The 23,525-nt window shown below is 35.3% G+C and overlaps 2 protein-coding genes and 3 non-coding genes across 6 annotated transcripts; 1 reads left to right on the forward strand and 4 right to left on the reverse strand.

The window, feature by feature from the left end:
• Positions 1 to 1,882: 1,882 nt before the first annotated feature.
• On the reverse strand, positions 1,883 to 11,389 carry LOC128214607 (profilin-1A-like). 2 transcript variants are annotated; one of them, XM_052921169.1, is made up of 2 exons: positions 5,516 to 6,466; positions 1,883 to 2,078 (listed from the first exon to the last, which is right to left on the reverse strand). In XM_052921169.1, exons 1-2 carry the CDS (start codon positions 5,925 to 5,927, stop codon positions 1,993 to 1,995), a joined length of 498 nt encoding a protein of 165 aa, XP_052777129.1. In that variant the 5' UTR covers positions 5,928 to 6,466; the 3' UTR covers positions 1,883 to 1,992. The 2 variants fall into 2 exon arrangements, with proteins under 2 accessions (XP_052777129.1, XP_052777130.1); XM_052921170.1 differs by lacking the exon at positions 1,883 to 2,078 and adding an exon at positions 11,372 to 11,389 and having other exon boundaries at positions 5,261 to 5,900.
• Positions 2,984 to 3,055, reverse strand: Trnaw-cca (transfer RNA tryptophan (anticodon CCA)). The gene has a single exon. It is a non-coding gene; the product is annotated as a tRNA-Trp (tRNA).
• Trnaw-cca (transfer RNA tryptophan (anticodon CCA)) lies at positions 10,239 to 10,310 on the forward strand. The gene has a single exon. It is a non-coding gene; the product is annotated as a tRNA-Trp (tRNA).
• Positions 11,390 to 15,906: 4,517 nt separating the features above from the next.
• Positions 15,907 to 15,978, reverse strand: Trnaw-cca (transfer RNA tryptophan (anticodon CCA)). Its single transcript has one exon. It is a non-coding gene; the product is annotated as a tRNA-Trp (tRNA).
• Positions 15,979 to 17,458: 1,480 nt separating this feature from the next.
• On the reverse strand, positions 17,459 to 17,928 carry LOC128215034 (profilin-like). Its single transcript, XM_052921766.1, has one exon. It carries the CDS (start codon positions 17,926 to 17,928, stop codon positions 17,509 to 17,511), a length of 420 nt encoding a protein of 139 aa, XP_052777726.1. The 3' UTR covers positions 17,459 to 17,508.
• Positions 17,929 to 23,525: the final 5,597 nt, after the last annotated feature.

A 23,525-nucleotide genomic window follows, 5' to 3' on the forward strand; every position in this document is an offset into this window, starting at 1 on the left:
TTGTGAGGTAGATTTTGTAGGGTACTGTAGTTTATATAAGTTTTACATTTTCCTCGAGGAAATTACAAGTATCGGGTTATGTACTGATTTGGGAAATCATTCGATAAGCAAGTGGGGTACGGAGAGGATCGTGTCATTGTACACTAGTAGCGTGTTTTATTATTGTGAACACTATTTATTTTTTTGGACATTGGAAATTTAGAAATTAAATACTTAATATTGCTATTTAATTTAATAAGCCACTGCTAGGCTATGTTTGGGGGGACGGAAACAGAAGGCAGTGTTATGAGGAAGGAGTCGGAGGCCGGTCGTAGCGACACAGGAAGGAGGAGCTGGCATGCCACGTGGCCAGGGAGAACAAGCTTTGCTTCATTTTCTCGCCGCGCTGGTCCACCGCCAACGGCCACCGTGACGTCAGCGACTTCCGGCCAAGGCTACTTCTCCAGTCCTGCGTTCTCCAATCGAGCGACATCCATGGTCATGGGTAGGGATAGACAGCAGCTTTTTCGCCCCTACCATCCTTACCAAGCGAGGTCCAACGCCAACACCAACGCCATCTGTTTCGGTTGCGGACGGAAAGGACACTTCCGGCGGGAGTGCGAGCTGGACGGCGGGTCGTCTGTCAAACGAGATAGCGGCATCGGAGGGCCTAAACAATGATAAGTATTTTCATGATGATAGTGACTGTTTGGGTGAAAATGACATTGATAGGCATTGTTTAGACAAGTATAGTCCAGTTTCAGGCATAAGTGTAAAAGGAAATTTAACTCTGGGACAGTGCACAATTTTGTATTTGTATTCCTGATAGGAGAATTGCAGATTTAAAAACGGTTTTGTCCCGTGTAACGGGTTACTTGCCTATGGTGAGCGCAAGAGAGCTCGCAAAATGTACTGGGAAAATTGTTTCCATGATGCCTGTTATTGGTAATCTCGCTAGACCCATGACTAGATTTCTGTATGTAGAAATTACGTCTAGGCCCTCTTGGGATCGACGGATTGCTATATCGTCTGACAATTTGTGTGTGTCAGAATTTGAGTTCTGGATGGATCGTATTGACCACATCAATTGTAGGTTTTTGAGTAAAGATACATCCATTGATGTGTTGAAAGTCTTTAGCGATGCTAGTGGTTTTGCATGTGGTGCTTATATTGCAATGAGAAATGAGAATGAGATGAGAAAATAAGGTTTTTAGCATCGTATTTCGTAGTTATTTTAAAATAACTTACGTAAAGATATTATTTGAAAATGTGTGTTTCTTATACCATTTACATCTGATGTAAATGAGGTTCGTACACTGTGTGCGAAGTATAACATAATATGTTTAGTCCCTTGGACAGTTCCGCTTGTATCAGATACTTGCGAAGTCGTACTCTGAGTGCGAGGATTATTTTATGCATTGCAGATGCTATTGTTTTTGGAATTTCCTGGGCACATAAAATTGCAGGTTTTGAAGATCCGTGTTCTTCCGATTTAGTTACGTTTGCTAAAATGGTCTCATAAGAGAAAATTCTAGACCTGTCGTTCAAAAATGTGCATTTTCTGTAGAAGATACGAAATGTATTGTACACCATTTTGGAAGTTCAGAGGCATTGGTTGACATTCGTTTTGTAACTATGTGTCTAATAAGTTTTTCAGGTTTTTTAAGATTTAATGAACTGGTTTCTATAAAAAGATCAGATTTATCCATTCTTGAAGATTGTGTTAAAATATTCATAAGTAAAAGCAAAACAGATCAACTACGTCATGGTGAAACGGTGACAATAACGAGAACAAACTCATTGTTGTGTCCAGTATCATATTTGGAAAAATATCTTATAACAGTTGGTATTGAGGAAAGTTCCACAGAATATATTTTTAGAAATATCATGTGTTGCCAAAAATCAAAAAGATGTGTATTATCGGGTGTAAAACCCATGTCGTATAGTAGAGCCAGGGAAATTTTGTTGGGAAAAAATCAAATTTATGGGCATGAACCCTGAAAAGTATGGGCTTCATTCTTTCCGTTCAGGGGGTGCTACGGCGGCTGCTAATGGGGGTGTCCCTGAACGATTGTTCAAAAGGCATGGCAGATGGAAATCTGAAAATGCAAAAGATCGTTATGTCAGGGAATCGGATGACACTAAGAAATTTGTATCTCTTAATCTTGGTTTATAGATTACATGAATTGTTATACAATTTAGGTATATTTCATTCATTGATATACTTTTGACTGTTGTTTACGCACCCGTTCTTTTACTGTCGATAAAATACCCCGCTTGTTGGCACACCTATATTGTGTTCCTTTGTTTGTCTTTACTTAAGGTTAAGATAATAAATATTTTATGTTTGGCATAAAATGAAATGAAATAGAAAACATAAATGTATTTATTATCGGAATTGATAATGTAAAATTCGGTTGTGAGGTAGATTTTGTAGGGTACTGTAGTTTATATAAGTTTTACATTTTCCTCGAGGAAATTACAAGTATCGGGTTATGTACTGATTTGGGAAATCATTCGATAAGCAAGTGGGGTACGGAGAGGATCGTGTCATTGTACACTAGTAGCGTGTTTTATTGATTACAAAAAATGATATACAAATAGATGATTGTTTCTGTGTTATTAACGCATATTTATTTTTCAGTTTGGTATTGTGTGTGTTACCAACGTACGAATGGGAGTTTATTCGTGTAGAGGGCTGTGAGTGGCATTGATTCCGGACATTACTACAATGCAGAAGCATTCATCACTGTGTATAGGAACATTGAGCCATTCACCATGTTATGGCTATTCAGGGAATCAGTGCCTGTGTGAATGTTATTGAATTGTCAGAATATACAAAATAAAATACCCCGCTTGTTGGCACACCTATATTGTGTTCCTTTGTTTGTCTTTACTTAAGGTTAAGATAATAAATATTTTATGTTTGGCATAAAATGAAATGAAATAGAAAACATAAACATTATTCTGTTATTATTGAAATAATGTTACTCTGCGAAAAGTATGACCCAGACGTGATTTGAACACGCAACCTTCTGATCTGGAGTCAGACGCGCTACCGTTGCGCCACGGAGTCGCCATGTTCATGCTATATGACAATGCATGTAATGTATCAACAATACCTAGCTACACGTACACCGAATTATTACCATCCATAAACCGTGTCATTGTACCATTATGACATATTATAAATGATTTGATGTTATAACCCTTTTTTGTAAGAACTCAAAGTTTAAATCAAAATCAATTTGATAAATAAAAAGGTGACAAATGTGTTAATTTTTTATCTCGTTAAAATGACTTACGTATCTCGTTAAACGACTTAATATATTCCTTTAAATGACTTACGTATCTCGTCAAAATGACTTAATGTAATTAAACGACTTGCTTATCTCGTTAAAATGACTTAAAATATTCCTTTAAACGACTTGCGTATCTCGTTAAAATGACTAAATGTAATTAAACGACTTGCTTATCTCGTTAAAATGATTTAAAATATTCCTTTAAACGACTTGCGTTTCTCGTTAAAACGACTTAATGTATTCCTTTAAACGACTTGCTCATCTCGTTAAAATAAATTAAAGTACTCCTTAAAACGACTAAGTATTTCGTTAAAACGACTTAGTAATTTGTTAAAAAATTATTAAAACGCCATTCTGGTTTCTTTTAGATACAGAGATACAGAAGTCGTTTAAGAGGGATACAGAAGTCGTTTTTTGAGAGATACAGAAGTCGATACAGAAGTCGTTTTAGAGAGATACAGACGTACTTTAAGCGAGATACAGAAGTCGTTTTAGCGAGATACAAAAGTATTTTTAGCGAGATACAGAAGTCGTTTTAGCGAGATACAGAAGTCGTTTTAAGAAGTCGTTCTCGCGAGATACAGAAGTCATTTTAAGAAGTCGTTCTAGCGAGATGCAGAAGTCGTTTTAGCGAGATACAGAAGTCTTTTAAAAGAGATACAGAAGTCGTTTTAGCGAGATACAGAAGTCGTTTTAGAGAGATATAAAAGTCGTTTTAGCGAGATACAGAAGTCGTTTTAGAGAGAAACAGAAGTCGTTTTAGCGAGATACATAGGTCGTTAAAGCGAGATGCGAAAGTCGTTTTAGCGAGATACAGAAGTCGTCTTAGCGAGATACAGAAGTCGTTTTAGAGAGATACAGAAGTCGTTTAAGCGAGATACATAAGTCGTTTTCGTGAGATACAGCAGTCGTTTTAGCGAGATACAAAAGTCGTTTTAGAGATACATACAGAAGACGTTTTAGCGAGAAACAGAAGTCGTTTTAGAGAGATACAGAAGTCGTTTTAGCGAAATACAGAAGTCGTTTTAAGAGAGAAACAGAAGTCGTTTTAGCGAGATACAGAAGTCGCTTTAGCGAGTTTTAGCGAGATACAGCAGTCGTTTCAGCGAGATACAGAAGTCGTTTAAGCGAGATACAGAAGTCGTTTTAGAGAGATACAGAAGTCGTTTTAGCGAGATAATGGATTCGTTTTAGCGAGAAAAAACATATTCCATCTATATGCCGCCGTATAAACAGTAAGAAAAAACAACACACATCAGAAAAATTAATTTTACGCTGACAGCACGCTTAGACCGCACGTCCTTTTTGTAGCCCATGTTTGTTATACTGAGCCAAGGGAGCCGTTTCATCAAGAAGTAGTACTGTTAATATCCGTGACTACTCGGTATAACATCGGTGCTAGGTATATAACTGTTTCATTAAAGATCTTAGTCTTTACTGCGACACTATCAGGTTTGTTGGGATGGCACAGACGGCAACACTATAATCTGTTTCATTCCTTCCAGCTAAGCCGTGGAAACAAATAACTAAATGAGCTGGAGCAGATAATGCTCTTTTGAATCCTAAACATACATACATTGTTCTCAACATTTTTCAAGTAAAGTTAATAGTCCTCCGTTTACACCCAAAACACAAGATTATACTCTCGCGCAAAAGTGTGCCAATTGAGTGACTTTGCATAAGTTAATATAACTTTCATCACAATCGTTGTAAATTGATAATGTTTAAACTAAACGATACCCTTCTGTAGAATCTCATTTTCATGTACTTTAAATAAATTTGCTTTTAGCCGATCTCTGTAATATTTGCTGTAATTACATTTAGATAAACACTATCGTTATGCGTTGAAGCTAATCAAACTATTTACTTTTTAAGAATTGTGCAAACATAATAATTATTATAATATTACCACTCGTATATTTGCATTTCGTAATGCAACTGTGTGCACAATAAACATGACGCATGCCATACGATTTCTCTCTTTAATGGAAGCTTAATTTAACCAACAAAGCGAACGTTATATAAACAACAATTCATGAACAAGGCATAATCACACTTAACATAATTGCCCTTATTCAATTTCGTGAACACAAGCTAATTGTATCTGTATTACAAAACTTAATATATATGTACGTGTATTATTATAACAATCAGTATCACACACGGCACCTGCCCTTGCTGTACACCAAACAACCTATAGCATAAATCATAATTCAACTTTATACGCTATATACCTTGCTCCTTTAAATATTCCCCTAGTTTAGTCACCACATTATAACAGCCGCCTGGGTGTGCACCTTCCTCGTGCGTAGCTATCACTAGACACTTATTACACCGGAACACGACACATCCCGCGCCCTCCGTGCTTTCTCGGCCCACGATCAGACCGCTCTCCGCACGTGTGCATGTGAACGTCCGTCCTCCGACCCGAACACCGTCCTTCCATAGTTTTGATGGATCGATGAATCCAAACACAAGAGTTTTTATTTCGTCACTGGTAACGCCATATCCGGGAGTTGAGGCCCACTTCCGCCCCTCCGTGCCGTAGATGGCGCTATTCGTCACGAAGCCACTGTCCGTCAGTACGAGCGATATATACTCGTTCCATGACGACGGCATCTTTAAAGAAGCAATACGAGACTGCATTTTAATTCAGATGTGAAATGTTTACAAACACAATGTGTTTACTATAAAACAGCCCATATTTTGAGTATTGTAGGTTGGCACCGCTCAAAGGTGAAAATGGGTTCCTGTCTTATTTTAATAATCCATTTTCTAATTATCGCCTTATTTGAAACACTTTGAAATGTAAGTCCAGTTCTTTACTGACAAACTTCAATGCGTTTACGGAGTATTATGCCAGTGCAATATTAGTTTTGCAATTATCCTCTTCGATTGTTGTATTGTCGCGTTCTTTTCTCTGTGTCACTGAACCTTTCGTCCAGTTATCTAACACTTATGCCACACAAAGCAAAGGGCACTTTTGTTTTAAAATATAACATGTTATTATCGATGATGCCATGTCATGATCAATACACACGTGAACAAATAATAGGTAGAGATCAAATCCATTAAAATTTGAAGATCGTCTTATGTTCTGATAAGATAACATTCATCCAATATCATGTCAAGTATTCGATCGCGTTTTAATAGAAAACGAGCAATAAAATATTCAAATATTTGGATCGGGGAGCTGTCGAATAAATCAGTTTCGATTTTCTGTGTTGAATAAATCATATTGCATTAAAAGGTCGCTTGAATGTTTGATAAACCTTATTAAAAGGAATCTGGTTTAAGGGAAGAAAAACAGTATTAAGGAAGTTAAGAATACATCGTTTTTTTTTGAACATCAGAATAGTTTGATATCAGTACTGCATTAATAAAATCTTCACTGGTGAGAGGGCTTTTACTAAATGGCTGAATTATTGAACGTTCAATATGATTGCATCCGCATGAAAGCGCCAAATATTATATCGATTACATTTCAATTTTTGCTAAGTATATTTTTGTTTAACTTAATCTTCCTAATTGAATGTATATATCTGATAATTGACAAATCGACACCTCCACCCGGTATTTGAGCCATTCAATCCTAGTTCAAAAACTATCGTAAGTTAACTTATTAAATATAATTATAAATGAAATGAAATTGTAAATGAAATGAAATGACACTCATTATGAGTGCATTCTCGTACACCAGAGCAATGATGCTATGTGCACAACAATGTTAGATTTGCCATTACCTAACCTCTAATGTATGAAAATGTATGTGTCAAGATGTGGCAGTTAACGTTGTTTTCCAAACGTGATTCTTTTCGTAAAAAAATGATGTTTGTTTGTTGAAGTGGGTCAAGCAAGCTGTCGGATAGGATGGTTGGACATGCTGATCCAAGAATTAGATAGTTTAACGACATCAAAAATTTAATAAGCGAAACAGTCGATATTTTGCTAATCTTGAAAAACGCAATTCCGAACAGAAAACAATAACAATGCTTAAATCAATTCATACTGTAACGGACTTAAATGATATTTTAAGAGAACAAAAAAGTTTTTACAAAATTCTATACAAAAAACAATAACAAGAAAATAGTGATATATATTTCTTTGAAAGTCCCTCGAGAAAATTAAGCAACGAGAAAAAAAATCTGAAGGTTTTTTTAAGTGAACATAATAAATGTAAATAAAAGCCCTAGTTCTGATGGATTAAAAGTCAAATTTTATAAAGCATTCTGTGATATTCTTAATTTCATTTTGTGGAATCTATATATTAACTATTCATTTTAAACTCAATTACTTACTGAACTGCAAAAACAAGGTTTAATTTCCCATATACTAAAGCCAGGTAATGATCACGAACAACTTTCAAATTGGCGCCCGATTAGTCTTCTAAATATAGAATACAAAATCGCAACAAAGACCATAGCAAATAGAATAAAAAAAAATACTAGATAAAACACGGTGCATATCCATATCGGTACCCTCTTTGCGAAATCTACTGAAACGGTACCCTTTTGCACATACACCGGTCATTCTCTGCTGAAAACAAATCGGCGATGGACAACAAACCAGTAAATGTTCATTCAACTGATGAAAGGAGGTATGTCATGTGAAAAAAAGTATACCACGGAACACTAGAATGTTATAGCTATGTCTTTTTTTTATAATGTGCCCATACTGCAACTCCACAATAAGCTACACAATATCGATATGTCTTGCCTCGCCCACCACCTCTGCATGTTCTGCGGGCTTAAATGAACCACTGGTTTGATTATGTACACCCCGTAGATATTAAATGTATTCATTTATATATCATATTCATACAAATGGCAATTAATAGTCTAAAATATGTGGTAAATTCATAAAACACCCTACTTTCGGTTTTGCAGCGGCACGGGATACCTCTTTGTTATTGATTTTTGATATCACAGGTACCCTCTCTCTCATTTTTTAAAGCACAGGTACCCTCGTAGCGCTGTATCGAGTTAAGTAATATGTTTTTACTTTGTTATCGCATTACTCTATCTCTAAAATATCTTCGACTTTAGATATTCTGTAAGAAATTCTATTCATTTAATAACATGCAACTTCTATATGAAATCCCCAATGGTGACGATTTAAAGTACCTACAACTTATCAATAATACCACAATACATGAAAACTGAGATAAAAATATTACAGTTCCGGCTGAACAAAATTCGATGTTAAAAAAATACACACCCCAGCCCAAAAATATAAATAAATAAAAAAAATAAATACACAGTTTCTGTATACAAACATATTCAAATTAATAATTTTTAAATAAAACTATTTCATCGAAACACTTAATTGGAAGGAAGTTTAAACACTGCCTTATATATAAACAATCGACAACGAGCCCTTCAATCTAATTTATTCAACAGAACTTTACCAACAAACAAATATCTATTTAAATGCAAATTATCCAATTCTAGTTTATGCAACTTGCGTTCCAGTTTTGAGGAAACGATAAACTATATGTTCTGGGAGTGCTATTGCATACAAGACCTGTGGAATAACTTGAAGCGTTTTCTCCACTCGAAAAGTATTCGAATTGAACTGAATTTAAAAATAAATAAATATTATGAATAAACGTTGAATGAAATTATAGCTGCATTAACTTTATAGTAATACTCCTAAAATACTACATTTTTGTTAAAGAACAACAACAGAGAAATATTCTTCACTTCCGCAAGTTTGAAAAAGCTATCTATATATTCGAATCAATATTGAAAGTGAAATAGCTATTATGACAAATAAACTTAACGTTCATTTGCAAAAATGGGCCTTTCTTTCATAACTATAAGATATATAATACATTTTAAGACAGCCAGTTTGTCCCTAAAATTATTTTCTTTTTTTTCTAAAAGAATTTCCCCCCATTTCCTTGTTTGCTATATAAAAAAAAGCAAATAAAATGTTCTCCATGTTTAGCTGTATGAATTGTTTTTGCATACGTTTGAGTAAAAGCAATAAAATACATTTTGTTGAAACGATTGAGCCATGCATTCTCTATTTTATTTAGCGCACGTTTGGAAGCATAATTCAAATATCCGCGGGTAAAGGAAGTACATAACCCGCCGGTACCCAGCGCAGGCTAAATAAGATAGCGAATACGTGGGTCCATCGGGTGACGCAATTTGGATAGGTCATAACGACACGTGGAAGTCGTTTTGAAATTTTGCTGTTTTGTTAATATTTATTTGAAAATATATTATATGAGAGGATTTTAACAATTGTTGTGCCAACGTGAAGATAAATGCTTTCTAGATTAGTAGATACCAGTATGTTGTTTGCATATGAGTTTTTCTGTGCCAAATTCAGTGTTCTAACAATACGTTACCTACTGGTTTTAGATTAGCTTGTTTCTTATCTTCCCTCATTTATAGCTACCAGTATCAGGTACGTATTTTTCTATTGCATGATTAATGAATATTTTGTGGATGGACTTATAAACAATGATTTTAAGAAAGGTCACAACAGGTTTATTGTCAATGATACTAGTAACATTAAATTTCCAAAAAATAAGCTACTGAGGCGGAAATCAGTACTGTGCATTTCTTTAGAGAAGCCATGTGAAAGTACTCCTGGTGGGGATCGAACCCTGAACCTCATGGGTGAGAGGCGGACACCTATACCACTAGATCACTCTCACGCTTGAGAAGCAACTTGAAGTTGCTACAATAAACAATGCAAGAGTGGATTAGAAAATTTGATTGGTCGAAACATTTTTGCACAACAAATAAACCTTCATAAAATTTGCTCAACCCCTTTGCACACCATAATATGTAAAACCAATAGTCAATAATTATTTATATTCACTTTCATCGTCTGGCTTTTATATTGACCATCTTCTGGCAATTTTGATCAATAATATCAACGGTTGCCACGTCCCACGCTATCTTTCAATGTTGATACATTTATATAAAATTAGACTACGTCGACTCCGTGGCGCAACGGTAGCGCGTCTGACTCCAGATCAGAAGGTTGCGTGTTCGTATCACGTCGGGGTCACACTTTTATTGTAATGTTTACATGCAAGCAACACGTTTTCTTAATCTTAATGGTGATATTTTTTTTGGGTTTATTTTGAACAATTTCGATAGAATTGCAGAAATAAAATCTAGAAATATTGTCACCTTCATTAATAGCATAAACAGATACCTTAGTGCTCATTGCTTTATTGTCAGTTCGTTGGAGCCATAACATTTTGTTATTTGTTGAACATGCTCCAATATGTCTTCCGCTTTAGTGCCAAATAGGGGAAATGGACGTAAACAATAAGTATGATTTCTTTATTTTCCTTTTAAATAGGTCTATAGAAGTAAAATTTAAAAATCGTGGAATATAGTTCAAAATAAGATGGAGTATTAATTGTGTTTTTTTTTTGCGTATCAATAGAAATATCGTTATTCAATTTAACGTACATATTGTTCACGTAGTTTTACGGATGTCCTCGAGCACTCATAAGCAGCGTAAGGTTTACGTCTATCTTATATAAATATCTTATTGAAAAATGGCCCAGACCAGAAGGTTGCAACACACACGTGTTTGAATCAGGTCTGACTTACGACTTTTGTTGGTTATGCATTATTTCCAGATAACATTTCTGTTCCTAGTTCTTGCTTAAACCATCTCATATATCTTATCGGTGTAATCTAAAGTACGTACATGTTTATAACACAAACTAATGTGGTCTTATTACTGGTGTTTACCCTTATGGAAAGTCAGACTGGAAAACCACTTCAAAAAAAGAGAGAAAAGTACTAGTTTTTAAGATCTCTTTTCACTTTAAACTGTCCTTCCGCGTTAAATATAATTGTACCACGTTAGAGTGTGCTTTCGTTTAAACATTAACTTTCATATCGGAACGGTAACAAGTAGGCGGCGCTTAACCATTCGATATCTTTCGTGCGGATACATTTCAATGTAATCCATTTATGTTTACGCTAATTCATGAATAATCCCTTCTCCCCATAACTATATTGTACAACATATATACGCAAAAAAATCTAGCATTAAATAACATTTAGAAACAAATTTACTTGAAACATATAAATTACGTAAGATAATACCTGTTCAATGGTACCCATTTATAACATCCTACTGCACTGGCTACTTAGTATCACGTGATTGATATATCCACTCAAAATACGGTTTCATATCTCCGGAAATTAAATAATGTTTTTCTACACATTATGCAAAGTGAACAGTTTTGAAATATAAAATGCACACCTAAATATCTTCAGGCGCCTTTTAACATCTAAAAGAGGACTTTGTAATTTTGCACTGACGCCAAAGGCTAGAAGAACATGATTAAAGTTCCATTTATCTACAGGAGCTCAAGAGAGTTATCTGTGTTTACTTCTAACACTTAAATGATCAAACACTAGTAGTCTACCTTTCAGGCGATAAGATAGGCCGAGATGAATACTTATCGCTTCTAAAATCATTTATTAACAGTCTATTAATGAACACTGCCAATTATGATGATTGAACAGTTTATCTGCAAACAAACACCTGATAAAATCTCTTTATCCTGCAACTGCATTTGTAAAGAGTGGATAATTGTATAAAAATATATTTTTAAGGAAATTTCAATACTTACAATTATTTCCTCTTCATGTTTTTTAACTTCCAAAATAGGCTCAATCTTCCTCATTTTCATCATCATCATCATCATCTTCAATTATAAATCAATCACAATAAACACCGTTAATTACGTTTTTAAATATCTTAATTGCATTAAAACATTGTTAAAAAATGTTACGTAGACAAAGGTAATAATCCGGTGTTGAAGGAAAGTTCAAAAGTTTCTCTGTCCAAAGTATTAGTATGCATACCTTTCCTTGTAAGTCAGACCTTTCACAAGCGGTATGTGTTTGCTTTTAATCATATCATCCAATTATTTCTAAACTCATTAAGTCATTTGAATAATGTATGCGGCAAATGTTTCATTAAATTACAAATTTGTTCTTTTCCTATCAAATGTATTGAGCGAGTTATCCATTTCATTATTTTTCACTTTATTCTTTTACCACTTGATGCATTCACATACCGAACTGAACTTAATTAAAACCTGCCGAATCTTTTAACAATATGTTTCATTCAAATGTTTAGACCATTTCTTTGAGATTTATCGCAAACTCTTATTAGCCTTTATATCCAAGACTTCAGCATACTCTTTCATGTTTGTTTTTTTTGTAGATTTTAAGATTTAAAGAATTTTTGTATTCGTTAATATAATTATCAGAAAGGATCTGATTCCTTTAGAACTACAAAGAACGCGTATGAAATATGTAAACAATTTTATAGTGATGTAAACGAAATACAACAAAGAAGTAAGGCCGATTTAATAAAAGGTAAATATGCCCTAGGAAACATTAAAGATTTCCTTTCATTATACAATACCCACAGCGGACTGACATTATTAATCGCTTCCTATACAAGTTCAATATGTATTTGCTAAAGGCCACCGGCCAAAGACACATACACATGCGAGTATACAAAACCTGTTTCAAATATTGCAAGGTAATGTTTTATTGTTCAATCGAATATTATTTGTTTGCACATATCTTTATTCAAATAGCTCTTCCTTTAACAAACTCCCCCTCCCCGCCCCAAACAGAAGGTTTCTTTATATTATTTTTATTATGAAACATCAAAACCCCATTTCACTCTTACACGATCAGCCATGGAACACCAGGGTGCAAATGGGATGAAGTAAACGCGATTTTAAAATTTGAAATCAGGGTAACTTTATAGACATTTCATTTATTGTACTGTTTTACTATTTATTACGACCACAACGCATTGTAAAAACAGTTACAAATATGTCCAGCTGGTGAAGTTAACAGCGGGATCAATTGACGAGAATTTTAGGCAAAATGCACAGCGCCAATTATTATCACGTAAGTTATTTTCGATAAAGTGCTCAAACAATTTCAGATGAAATTATTGAAATGTGATCATTTGTTATACTACAGCCGTGCACATATATTGATTGGGTCTTACCTTCAATTAAATGACATATAATAAACAATGCACGAAGCTCGCTTTTAACAGTAATTTTAATGATTATAAATATTTAGCTTATTTTCTGAACATGTTAGTTTTGTAGATCAGTGTTTGTTTTGGCATCCTGTTTCCAGTTACAACAATTAGTATTGTCCAGATTAAGTAAGAGCTTTGCAACTCTAACTGTTCTGAATCGTTAATGACAAATACTGCAACCAGCAGCCATTTAAGTCTTCTACATTTTACGCATATTCATGTTCTGTCTGTTTCAGAGGTCTCGATGAAGAAGTTAACATCCTATCTCTCTGAGCAAAGCTGGGTTTGCAACTCCTCGCACTGTATCGACACCATGAGTTTCATCCCAACACGAATCCAAGCGCTGTCGTCAATAAATCATTGTGCGATCTGTACTCAAGTAGGAATCTAAATTGATTTTTTTAATCATGTTTAGAACTTTTATAACATTTTTATTTGAGCTTTCAATTCTTTTCCGTACTTTTTTCCCGGAACATTTAGAAGAAATTGCCGCCTTCTTCATGATAGTAATTTGGCTTGAACCTACTCATTCTTTCATTCCAATCAAAACTGTATACAGGTTACATGTTTTCCACACCTTCATTTTTTGTTTTTATAAACATGTTCCCAATTTTTTTATGGAGGTCCAACTGATTTTTTTTTTCATCCGAGGATACCTTTTACAGGGACATGATACAAATTGGTAAAGAAACATCGACACTTCTTCATTTCCATAACGTTTGGTGCTCCTATGCTTGTTTCAGTGAAATACTCAGCCGACAACCAGATGGTTTTACCGGAACCAGGATACTCTCAAGGTCCGACACCATATACCACACATCTACAGTGCCGACCAGTGCGTTCAGCTATGTATCAATTACTATGGATTCAACTGCAAATCCCTCGATTACTGTGACGGCATTTCGACCTATTACCCTGGCAAGGTCAACTTCTACGATGTTCCTCAGTCAGATAGACAGGATTATATTCCAATTATCCCTCTAATCATACACCATACATATGGTAAACATATATTGCCGTTATCAATTGATGAACGGATTTAAAGACTCTCAGGGGGTGAATAGTTCTTTTTGAATATCCGTATTACCAATGTTGACATGCCAAACAGTGTTTTAATGAGTATTTCTTTTATCTTTCATCAACTCATTAGTAGCAGAGTCTATAATCATGACAATCATTCGTCATAGCTCCTTAAGATGAAACCACGCTTTGATATATAAATTCGATCCATTGCCTTTCTTGTACTAAATACAGTTGAAGCAACAGATATATACAATAAAGAAAGCCATTTGAGCATGACCCAGTTATTGCTTTTCGTTATTGGCTAGATTGCAACAGCTAAGGGTCATTGAAACATTAATGTCAGAAAAAAACACAGTGCCAAATTGAAACAACTTTCTTATTGTCTAATTTTTCCTGGAAAAAAAACACACAAATACTTTTCCGATATCCAAAAGCATTCTCGTGTGCAGCTTTTGAACAAAGCCGAATGCCGTATGCAGAACATTCCCATGGACCAGTGTGCCAATATTTGTTTCCAGCAGGAGGCAAAGCATACCTATCTAACATAGTTTGCTTTATTTAGCTGAGAGGAAGTTCACGTTATTAAAAGCATTTCTTGAATACTCGATTTTCAATGGTGGAAATAAAAGACAATTTACAAATAATTCGTTTTATGAAACTAATGAACAAAACTAACTTTTGAACGAATGTCTGACTTCTTAAATTTTACTCATCATATGTACTAAGAAATGCATGCAAAACAAAGAAGCACGACGTACACAGCGTTGCATCGTTCTACAAAATCCGTCAAGTTGACATTTTGGCCAAGGATTGATTTGTAAAAATACACGCAAATCTAATATGTTTCACAAGGGTAGGAGCAGAAAAAAGGAAAGTTTAAATAGGTTAAGAACTATTTTCATATCTTGACTTTTAAAATAATCTATTTAGAATATAACATCATTTAGTTGTATGTTTACATCAGTTTTTACCCGTGGTGACCCATGTGAGAACCCCGTTGAAGTCATGTGATTCCTCACCCTGTATTTTGTTGTCTATACTTCCAATTGTCTTTAAGGGAATATCGGAGTCGAATCGAGCATGGACTTTAAATGATAATTATAACCTGACTGAATATAAAAGTAAAATATTTTACAATTTATATTGATTCGTAAAAATGCAAGCATAGTCATTTAAAGGCTAATAAATATTTTTATATCTTAGTTGTAAAAAAGAGTATATACAAAAATAACACAAACATTACAAATAAATCAAAAGAATTGGAACTACAGACCGTAGCTGGCATTTCTCTGTACAAAATGGTCTCTTTCAAGGGAACTATTACTGCAAGAAGCAAAATACATCTAGCTTCAGATAAAAAAACAACAACTCTAAAAGTGTGTTGTTTTTTTGTACCATTTTCTTTTACAGCAACCAAATGTAACGTTACAAACAACGTAGGTTCGTTATTTATATCACGTACTGTATCTAATACATATACAAGTTGTACGTCAGTTATTTTCATTAAGGTGCTTCCGATCATTGCAAAAAAGTTTGACCCCGACGTGATTCGAACACGCAACCTTCTGATCTGGAGTCAGACGCGCTACCGTTGCGCCACGGAGTCTGTATGAGCAGTGTCTGCGAGAAAGAATACTATGTATTAAGCTTACTTTCAAATTACCTAATTACATGCGTAACGAATCAGCCATCCATCATTCATTAACTGATTTATTTTATCATTATGACATATTGATGATGTTTAATTTTTACATAACTTGTAGATTTATAAACTACACGTTGATGGAATAGTCTTTTTACCTTTTTTTCTGAAAAAAAAATCGTATCATTTTAAAACTACGAATTAATGGTTGAAATAAAATTAAATACATGCATATAAAGATAAACAAAAAGAAATCAAACCACATTAATTTCCGTTGACAGCTAACTTCGATCTAACGAGCGGGCTCTCATTATGTAGACCATGTTTGTAGAGCCGATTCATCCAGAAATAGTGGTGTTCAATATCTCTTCTCGGTATAAAGCGAAATATGAAACTTGTCTGGTCTGGCACACAACAAGTCGAACTCTTTCATTTCCGCCATTTTATCCGTAGATATAAACAACTAAATTATCTTGAGCACATAATGCTCCTTCTTAACGATAACTTACTTGAAATGTTTATGACCATATGTTGAGTCCAGTTAATGGGTATTTTAGGATACTATGCGTCCTCTATGTTAAATCATATACAATACTCGTAATTATATTAAAGAAGCACGCCGACAGTTTGTCTAAATATTAAACAGTAAGGGTTATGTGTTACAGCCAGCTCTTCTGTACACGTACTGTTCAACATAATGCTCCTTCTTAACGATAACTTACTTGAAATGTTTATGACCATATGTTGAGTCCAGTTAATGGGTATTTTAGGATACTATGCGTCTTCTATGTTAAATCATATACAATACTCGTAATTATATTAAAGAAGCACGCAGACAGTTTGTCTAAATATTAAACAGTAAGGGTTATGTGTTACAGCCAGCTCTTCTGTACACGTACTGTTCAACTTTGATAAGTTCCCCCAACAACACAACACCACGCTCTCGTGCCATATTGTGCCAACGCGAGTGACTTACCGTAAGTAAATTTATATATATAGATTTAAACGTTAATGTAGAAGCTCATTTTCATTTATAGGAAATGAAATTGCTTTTAGCCAATCTGTGCAATATTTGTTGTACTTCGATTTAGAAAAAAAACTTTATCGTTATGCGTTGAAGCTAATCAAACTATTTACTTTTTAAGTATTGTGCAAACATAATAATATTATTATATTTGCATTTCGTAATCTTGACTGTGTGCACAATAACATTGACGCATGCCATACGATTTCTCTCTTTAATATATTTTGTTCACCAACAATACGAGTATTAAATAAGTAACAATGCATTAAAAAGGCAATATCATACTTAAAACAATTAATCTTATTCAAATACTTGAACACAAGCTAAACGTTACATGTATTTGTATAACAAAACATAATATATATACGTGACTTTTATAACACAACATATCACACATGGCACATGCCCTTGCTGTTCACGAAACAATACACTGTATATATATAACATTACATATAATTGAATTATATACGCTATATACCTTGCTCTTTTAAATATTCCCCTAGTTTAGTCACCACATTATAACACCCACCTGGGTGTGCACCTTCCTCGTGAGTAGCTATCACTAGACACTTATTACACCGGAACACGACACATCCCGTCCCCTCGGTGCTTTCTCGGCACACGATCAGACCGCTCTCCGCACGTGTGCATGTGAATGTCCGTCCTCCGACCCGAACACCGTCCTTCCATAGTTTTGATGGATCGATGAATCCAAACACAAGAGTTTTTATTTCATCACAGGTAACGCCATATCCGGGAGTCGAGGCCCACTTCCGCCCCGCCGTGCCGTAGATGGCGCTATTCGTCACGAAGCCACTGTCCGTCAGTACCAGCGATATATACTCGTTCCATGACGACGGCATCTTTAAAGAAGCAATACGAGACTGCATTTTAAGTCAGCTGTACATTACTTCCCCACATATATTATATAAAACAGCCCGAATTTTGCGAAGATTGGCATCGCTCGACAGAAAATGAGTTCCTGTGTTATTTAAACAATCCATTTTCTAATTATCGCACTATATGAAACACAATGCAATTTGAGTCCACTGCTCTACTGTCATACTACAATACGTTTACGGAGTACTTTGCCAATGCAATATTAGGTTTGCAATTATCCTCTTCGATTGTTGTATTGTCAACTTTTCTGTCATTGAACCTTTCGCTCAATCATCTAGCAAACATGCCACACAAAACATAGGCCACTTTTTGTTTTACATACATAACATGTCACTTTCAATGATGCAAGGTCGTGATCAATACGCACGTGAACAAATAATTGGTAAAGATCAAATCCATTAAAATTTGAAGTCTAATGTTTTGATAAGATAACTTTCATCTAATAATGTACGTGAAGTTAGCGGCCTAGCGGCCTAGCGGCCTAGCGGCGTGAAGTTAGCGGCCTAGCGGCCTAGCGGCCTAGCGGCGTGAAGTTAGCGGCCTGGCGGCCTAGCGGCCTAGCGGCGTGAAGTTGGCGGCCTAGCGGCCTAGCGGCCTGGCGGCCTAATTATTTTTTCTATGTCCAAGCAACTGTTAATGCGTTTTTTTTAAAACAATGATAAATCAAGGTTTTTTATTCATATAGTTACATAGCGGCCTTAAATTGTTATTTATTCAGAATATTTTTCTTTACCTTTTATTCTAAAACAATTTAAAATTAACTGTTTTATGCACAAATTATCACTCTGAAGCGTTTTTCAACTTTTTTTCAAAAAAGTCGATCAAGCACTTTAGCGGCCTAGCGGCCTAGCGGCCTAGCGGCGTGAAGTTGGCGGCCTGGCGGCCTAGCGGCCTAAAATGGTATCCTATTTCAAACCATGTATACATGCATTTTCTTCTAAAACAATGACATATTAGCTGTTTTTATGCACAAATTAACACTTTGAAGCTATTAGCGATTATCAACATTTTTTTTTTAAAGCGTCGATTAAGCAGTCAGCTATTTCAAAGCATTACACATGCCTGATCTTCTAAAACAATGATATATTTACTGTTTTATGCACAAATTATCACTGTAAAGCGTTTTTTTATTTTATTTTTTCAAAAAAGGTTGATCGAGCACTTCAGCGGCCTAGCGGTCTAGCGGCGTGAAGTTAACGGCCTGGCGGCCTAGCGGCCTAGCGGCCTAGCGGCCTAGCGGTCTAAAAATTTTTCCTATTTCAAACCATGTATACATGCATTTTCTTCTAAAACAATGAGATATTAACTGTTTTATGCACAAATTAACACTTTGAAGCTATTAGCGATTATCAACAGTTTTTTTCAAAAGTGTCGATAAAGCAGTCAGCTATTTCAAAGCATTAAACATGCCTGTTCTTCTAAAACAATGATGTATTTACTGTTTTTATGCACAAATTATCACTCTGAAGCGTTTTTCAATTCTTTTCCAAAAAAGTCGATCGAGCAATTCAGCGGCCTAGCGGCCTAGCGGCCTAGCGGCGTGAAGTTAGCGGCCTAGCGGCCTAGCGGCCTAAAATGGTTTCCTATTTCAAACCATGTATACATGCATTTTCATCTAAAACAATGACATATTAACTGTTTTATGCACAAATTAACACTTTGAAGCTATTAGCGATTATCAACAGTTTATTTTTCAAAAGTGTCGATAAAGCAGTCAGCTATTTCAAAGCATTAAACATGCCTGTTTTTCTAAAACAATGATATATTTACTGTTTTTATGCACAAATTATCACTCTGAAGTTTTTTTCAATTCTTTTCCAAAAAAGTCGATCGAGCAATTCAGCGGCCTAGCGGCCTAGCGGCCTAGCGGCGTGAAGTTAGCGGCCTGGCGGCCTAGCGGCCTAGCGGCCTAAAATGGTTTCCTATTGCAAAGCATGTATACATGCATTTTCTTCTTAAACAATGACATATTAACTGTTTGGATGCACAAATTAACACTTTGAAGCTATTAGCGATAATCAACATATTTTTTTTTCAAAAAGTCGATTGAGCAGTCAGCTATTTCAAAGCATTAAACATGGCTGATCTTCTAAAACAATGATGTATTTGCTGTTTTTATGCACAAATTATCACTCTAAAGCGTTTTTTGTTTTTTTCAAAAAAGTTGATCGAGCACTTCAGCGGCCTAGCGGCCTAGCGGCGTGAAGTTAGCGGCCTGGCGGCCTAGCGGCCTAGCGGCCTAAAATTGTTTCCTATTTCAAACCATGTATACATGCATTTTCTTTTAAACAATGATATATTAACTGTTTTTATGCACAAATTAACACTTTGAAGCTATTAGCGATTATCAACAGGTTTTTTTTCAAAAGTGTCGATAAAGCAGTCAGCTATTTCAAAGCATAAACATGCCTGTTCTTCTAAAACAATGATGTATTTACTGTTTTTAGGCACATAATATCACTCTGAAGCGTTTTTCAACTTTTTTTCAAAAAGTCGATCGAGCACTTCAGCGGCCTAGCGGCCTAGCGGCGTGAAGTTAGCGGCCTGGCGGCCTAGCGGCCTAAAATGGTATCCTATTTCAAAGCATGTATACACGCATTGTTTTCTAAAACAATGATATATTATCTGTTTTAAGCAAACACTATCACTCTGAGGCGATTATCAACCTTTTTTTCAAAAAGTCAACAAGCAGTCAGCTTTTCAAAGCATGTGAACATGCCTATCCTTCTCAAAAATATGTTGATAATCGCCTCAGAGTGATAGTCTGTGCATAAAAACAGTTAACATATCATTTTTTTAGAAGAAATGCATGTATACATGCTTTGAAATAGGAGAGCATTTTAGGCCGCCAGGCCGCTAGGCCGCTAGGCCGCTAACTTCACGCCGCTAGGCCGCTAGGCCGCTAGGCCGCTGAAGTGCTCGATCAAATTTTTTTGAAAAAAAAAAACAAAACAAAAAACAAAACGCTTTAGAGTGATAATTTGTGCATAAAAAAAGCAAATACATCATTGTTTTAGAAGATCAGCCATGTTTAATGCTTTGAAATAGATGACTGCTCAATCGACTTTTTTGAAAGAAAAAAAATATGTTGATTATCGCTAATAGCTTCAAAGTGTTAATTTGTGCATTCAAACAGTTAATATGTCATTGTTTAAGAAGAAAATGCATGTAAACATGCTTTGAAATAGGAAACCATTTAAGGCCGCTAGGCCGCTAGGCCGCCAGGCCGCTAACTTCACGCCGCTAGGCCGCTAGGCCGCTGAAGTGCCCGATCGACATTTTTGGAAAAGAATTGAAAAACGCTTCAGAGTGATAATTTGTGCATAAAAACAGTAAATACATCATTGTTTTAGAAGAATAGGCATGTTTAATGCTTTGAAATAGCTGACTGCTTTATCGACACTTTTGAAAAAAAAACCTGTAGATAATCGCTAATAGCTTCAAAGTGTTAATTTGTGCATAAAAACAGTTAATATGTCATTGTTTTAGAAGAAAATGCATGTATACATGGTTTGAAATAGGAAACAATTTTAGGCCGCTAGGCCGCTAGGCCGCCAGGCCGCTAACTTCACGCCGCTAGGCCGCTAGGCCGCTGAAGTGCTCGATCAACTTTAAAAAAAAAAAAAAAAAAAAAAAAAAACGCTTTAGAGTGATAATTTGTGCATAAAAACAGTAAATATATCATTGTTTTAGAAGATCAGGCATGTTTAATAATTTGAAAAAGCTGACTGCTTAATTGACGCTTTAAAAAAAAAATGTTGATAATCGCTAATAGCTTCAAAGTGTTAATTTGTGCATAAAAATAGCTAAGATGTCATTGTTTTAGAAGAAAATGCATGCATTCATGCTTTGAAATAGGATACCATTTTAGGCCGCTAGGCCGCTAGGCCGCCAGGCCGCTAGGCCGCTAGGCCGCTGAAGTGCTCGATCGACTTTTTTGAAAAAAAGTTGAAAAAACGCTTCAGAGTGATATTATGTGCATAAAACAGTTAATTTAAAATTGTTTTAGAATAAAAGATAAAGAAAGATATTCTGAATAGATAACAATTTAAGGCCGCTATGTAACTATATGAATAAAAAACCTTGATTTATCATTGTTTTTTAAAAAAAAACGCATTAACAATTGCTTGGACATAGAAAAAATAATTAGGCCGCTAGGCCGCTAGGCCGCCAACTTCACGCCGCTAGGCCGCTAGGCCGCTTGGCCGCTAACTTCACGCCGTTAGGCCGCTAGGCCGCTAGGCCGCTAACTTCACGTACATCATCTAATATCATGTCAACTATTCGCGTTTTAAGTGGAAACGAGCAATAATATTCAAATATTTCGATCAAAGAGCTATCGAATAAATTAGTTTCGATTTTCTGTGTTGATTTTATCATATTGCATTAAAAGGTCGCTTGAATGCTTGATAAACCTCATTAAAAGGATTCTCGTTTGAGGAAAGAAACGCAGTATTAAAGAAGTTAAGAATACATAGGTTTTGTGAACATCAGACTATTTTGAAATCTATATTGTATTTATCAAATCTTCACTGAGGAGAGGGCTTTTGCTAAATGGCTAAATTATGTACATGCACAATACGATGACATATGCATGGAAGCACCAAATATCATATCGATTACATCTCAACGTTTGTAAAGTATATTTTTTGTTAGACTGATTTTGTAAGCGCTACTTTGTACGAAGGGAGATCTTCCCAATTGAATGCATCCAATCAGATAATTGTCAAATCGACACCTCCATTCGGTATATGAGCTATTCAATCCTTTGTAGAAGATATAACTATAAATAAAATGATAACTCTTCACGACTTATAGCAGTAAACCTTGTTTTGGCGAGCGATATCCTTTTTTTTATTAAGATATTATTGAGTAGGGTGAACTGGGCGAAGTGACTCGTCGGAGAGGATGGTTGGGGTATGCTCCACGGGAAAATACACATTGCCTTTCTCCATCAGTTTCATACCGTAGATTATACGAGTATCTTAAATATAACATCCCTCACCATAACCCCCACCTCGAAATTCACAGAGTTCTGAAAACATTCTGCCCGCTTATCCCTTCAACTTAACTGTAAGACAAATGGCACCCACTAGAAAAACTTCTATTGAATACCAATTGTTTTAGGTCGGTTGAAAAAAAACCCTTCAAAAAGACCATCAAGACTCGAATATGAACATTGTATAAAACTGGCCAAAATTGCTGTGGCTTTTTACTAGTTGACATGACCTGAGTCTCATTCCTTCTTATTGCTGTTTTGCCAAAAAATAGAAAGTAGGTCAAAAGGTCACCGCCAAGGACGATATTGTAATTAGTTTGCAAACCAAACAGTCAATATTCAACGTTTTATCATCAAAAATGAAAATGTCAAAAGGTCACTGCCAATGTTATCGAAGGAAAATAATGATATACGTACACTGTATTCAGTATACAAATTTCTTTTTTCTATATAGCCTTAATACAAATAAGAAAGTAAGCCGAAATGTCACATTCAATGTTATCAAAGTGGTGCTTCAAAATTGTACCGTCAATTTTAATGCTGTATCTTAGCAACTAAGAAAATAGTTCAGGTTATGGTAAAGGTCGT

Source organism: Mya arenaria, chromosome 13 (genome assembly GCF_026914265.1).
Source record: "Mya arenaria isolate MELC-2E11 chromosome 13, ASM2691426v1".
Lineage (NCBI taxonomy): Eukaryota > Metazoa > Mollusca > Bivalvia > Myida > Myidae > Mya > Mya arenaria.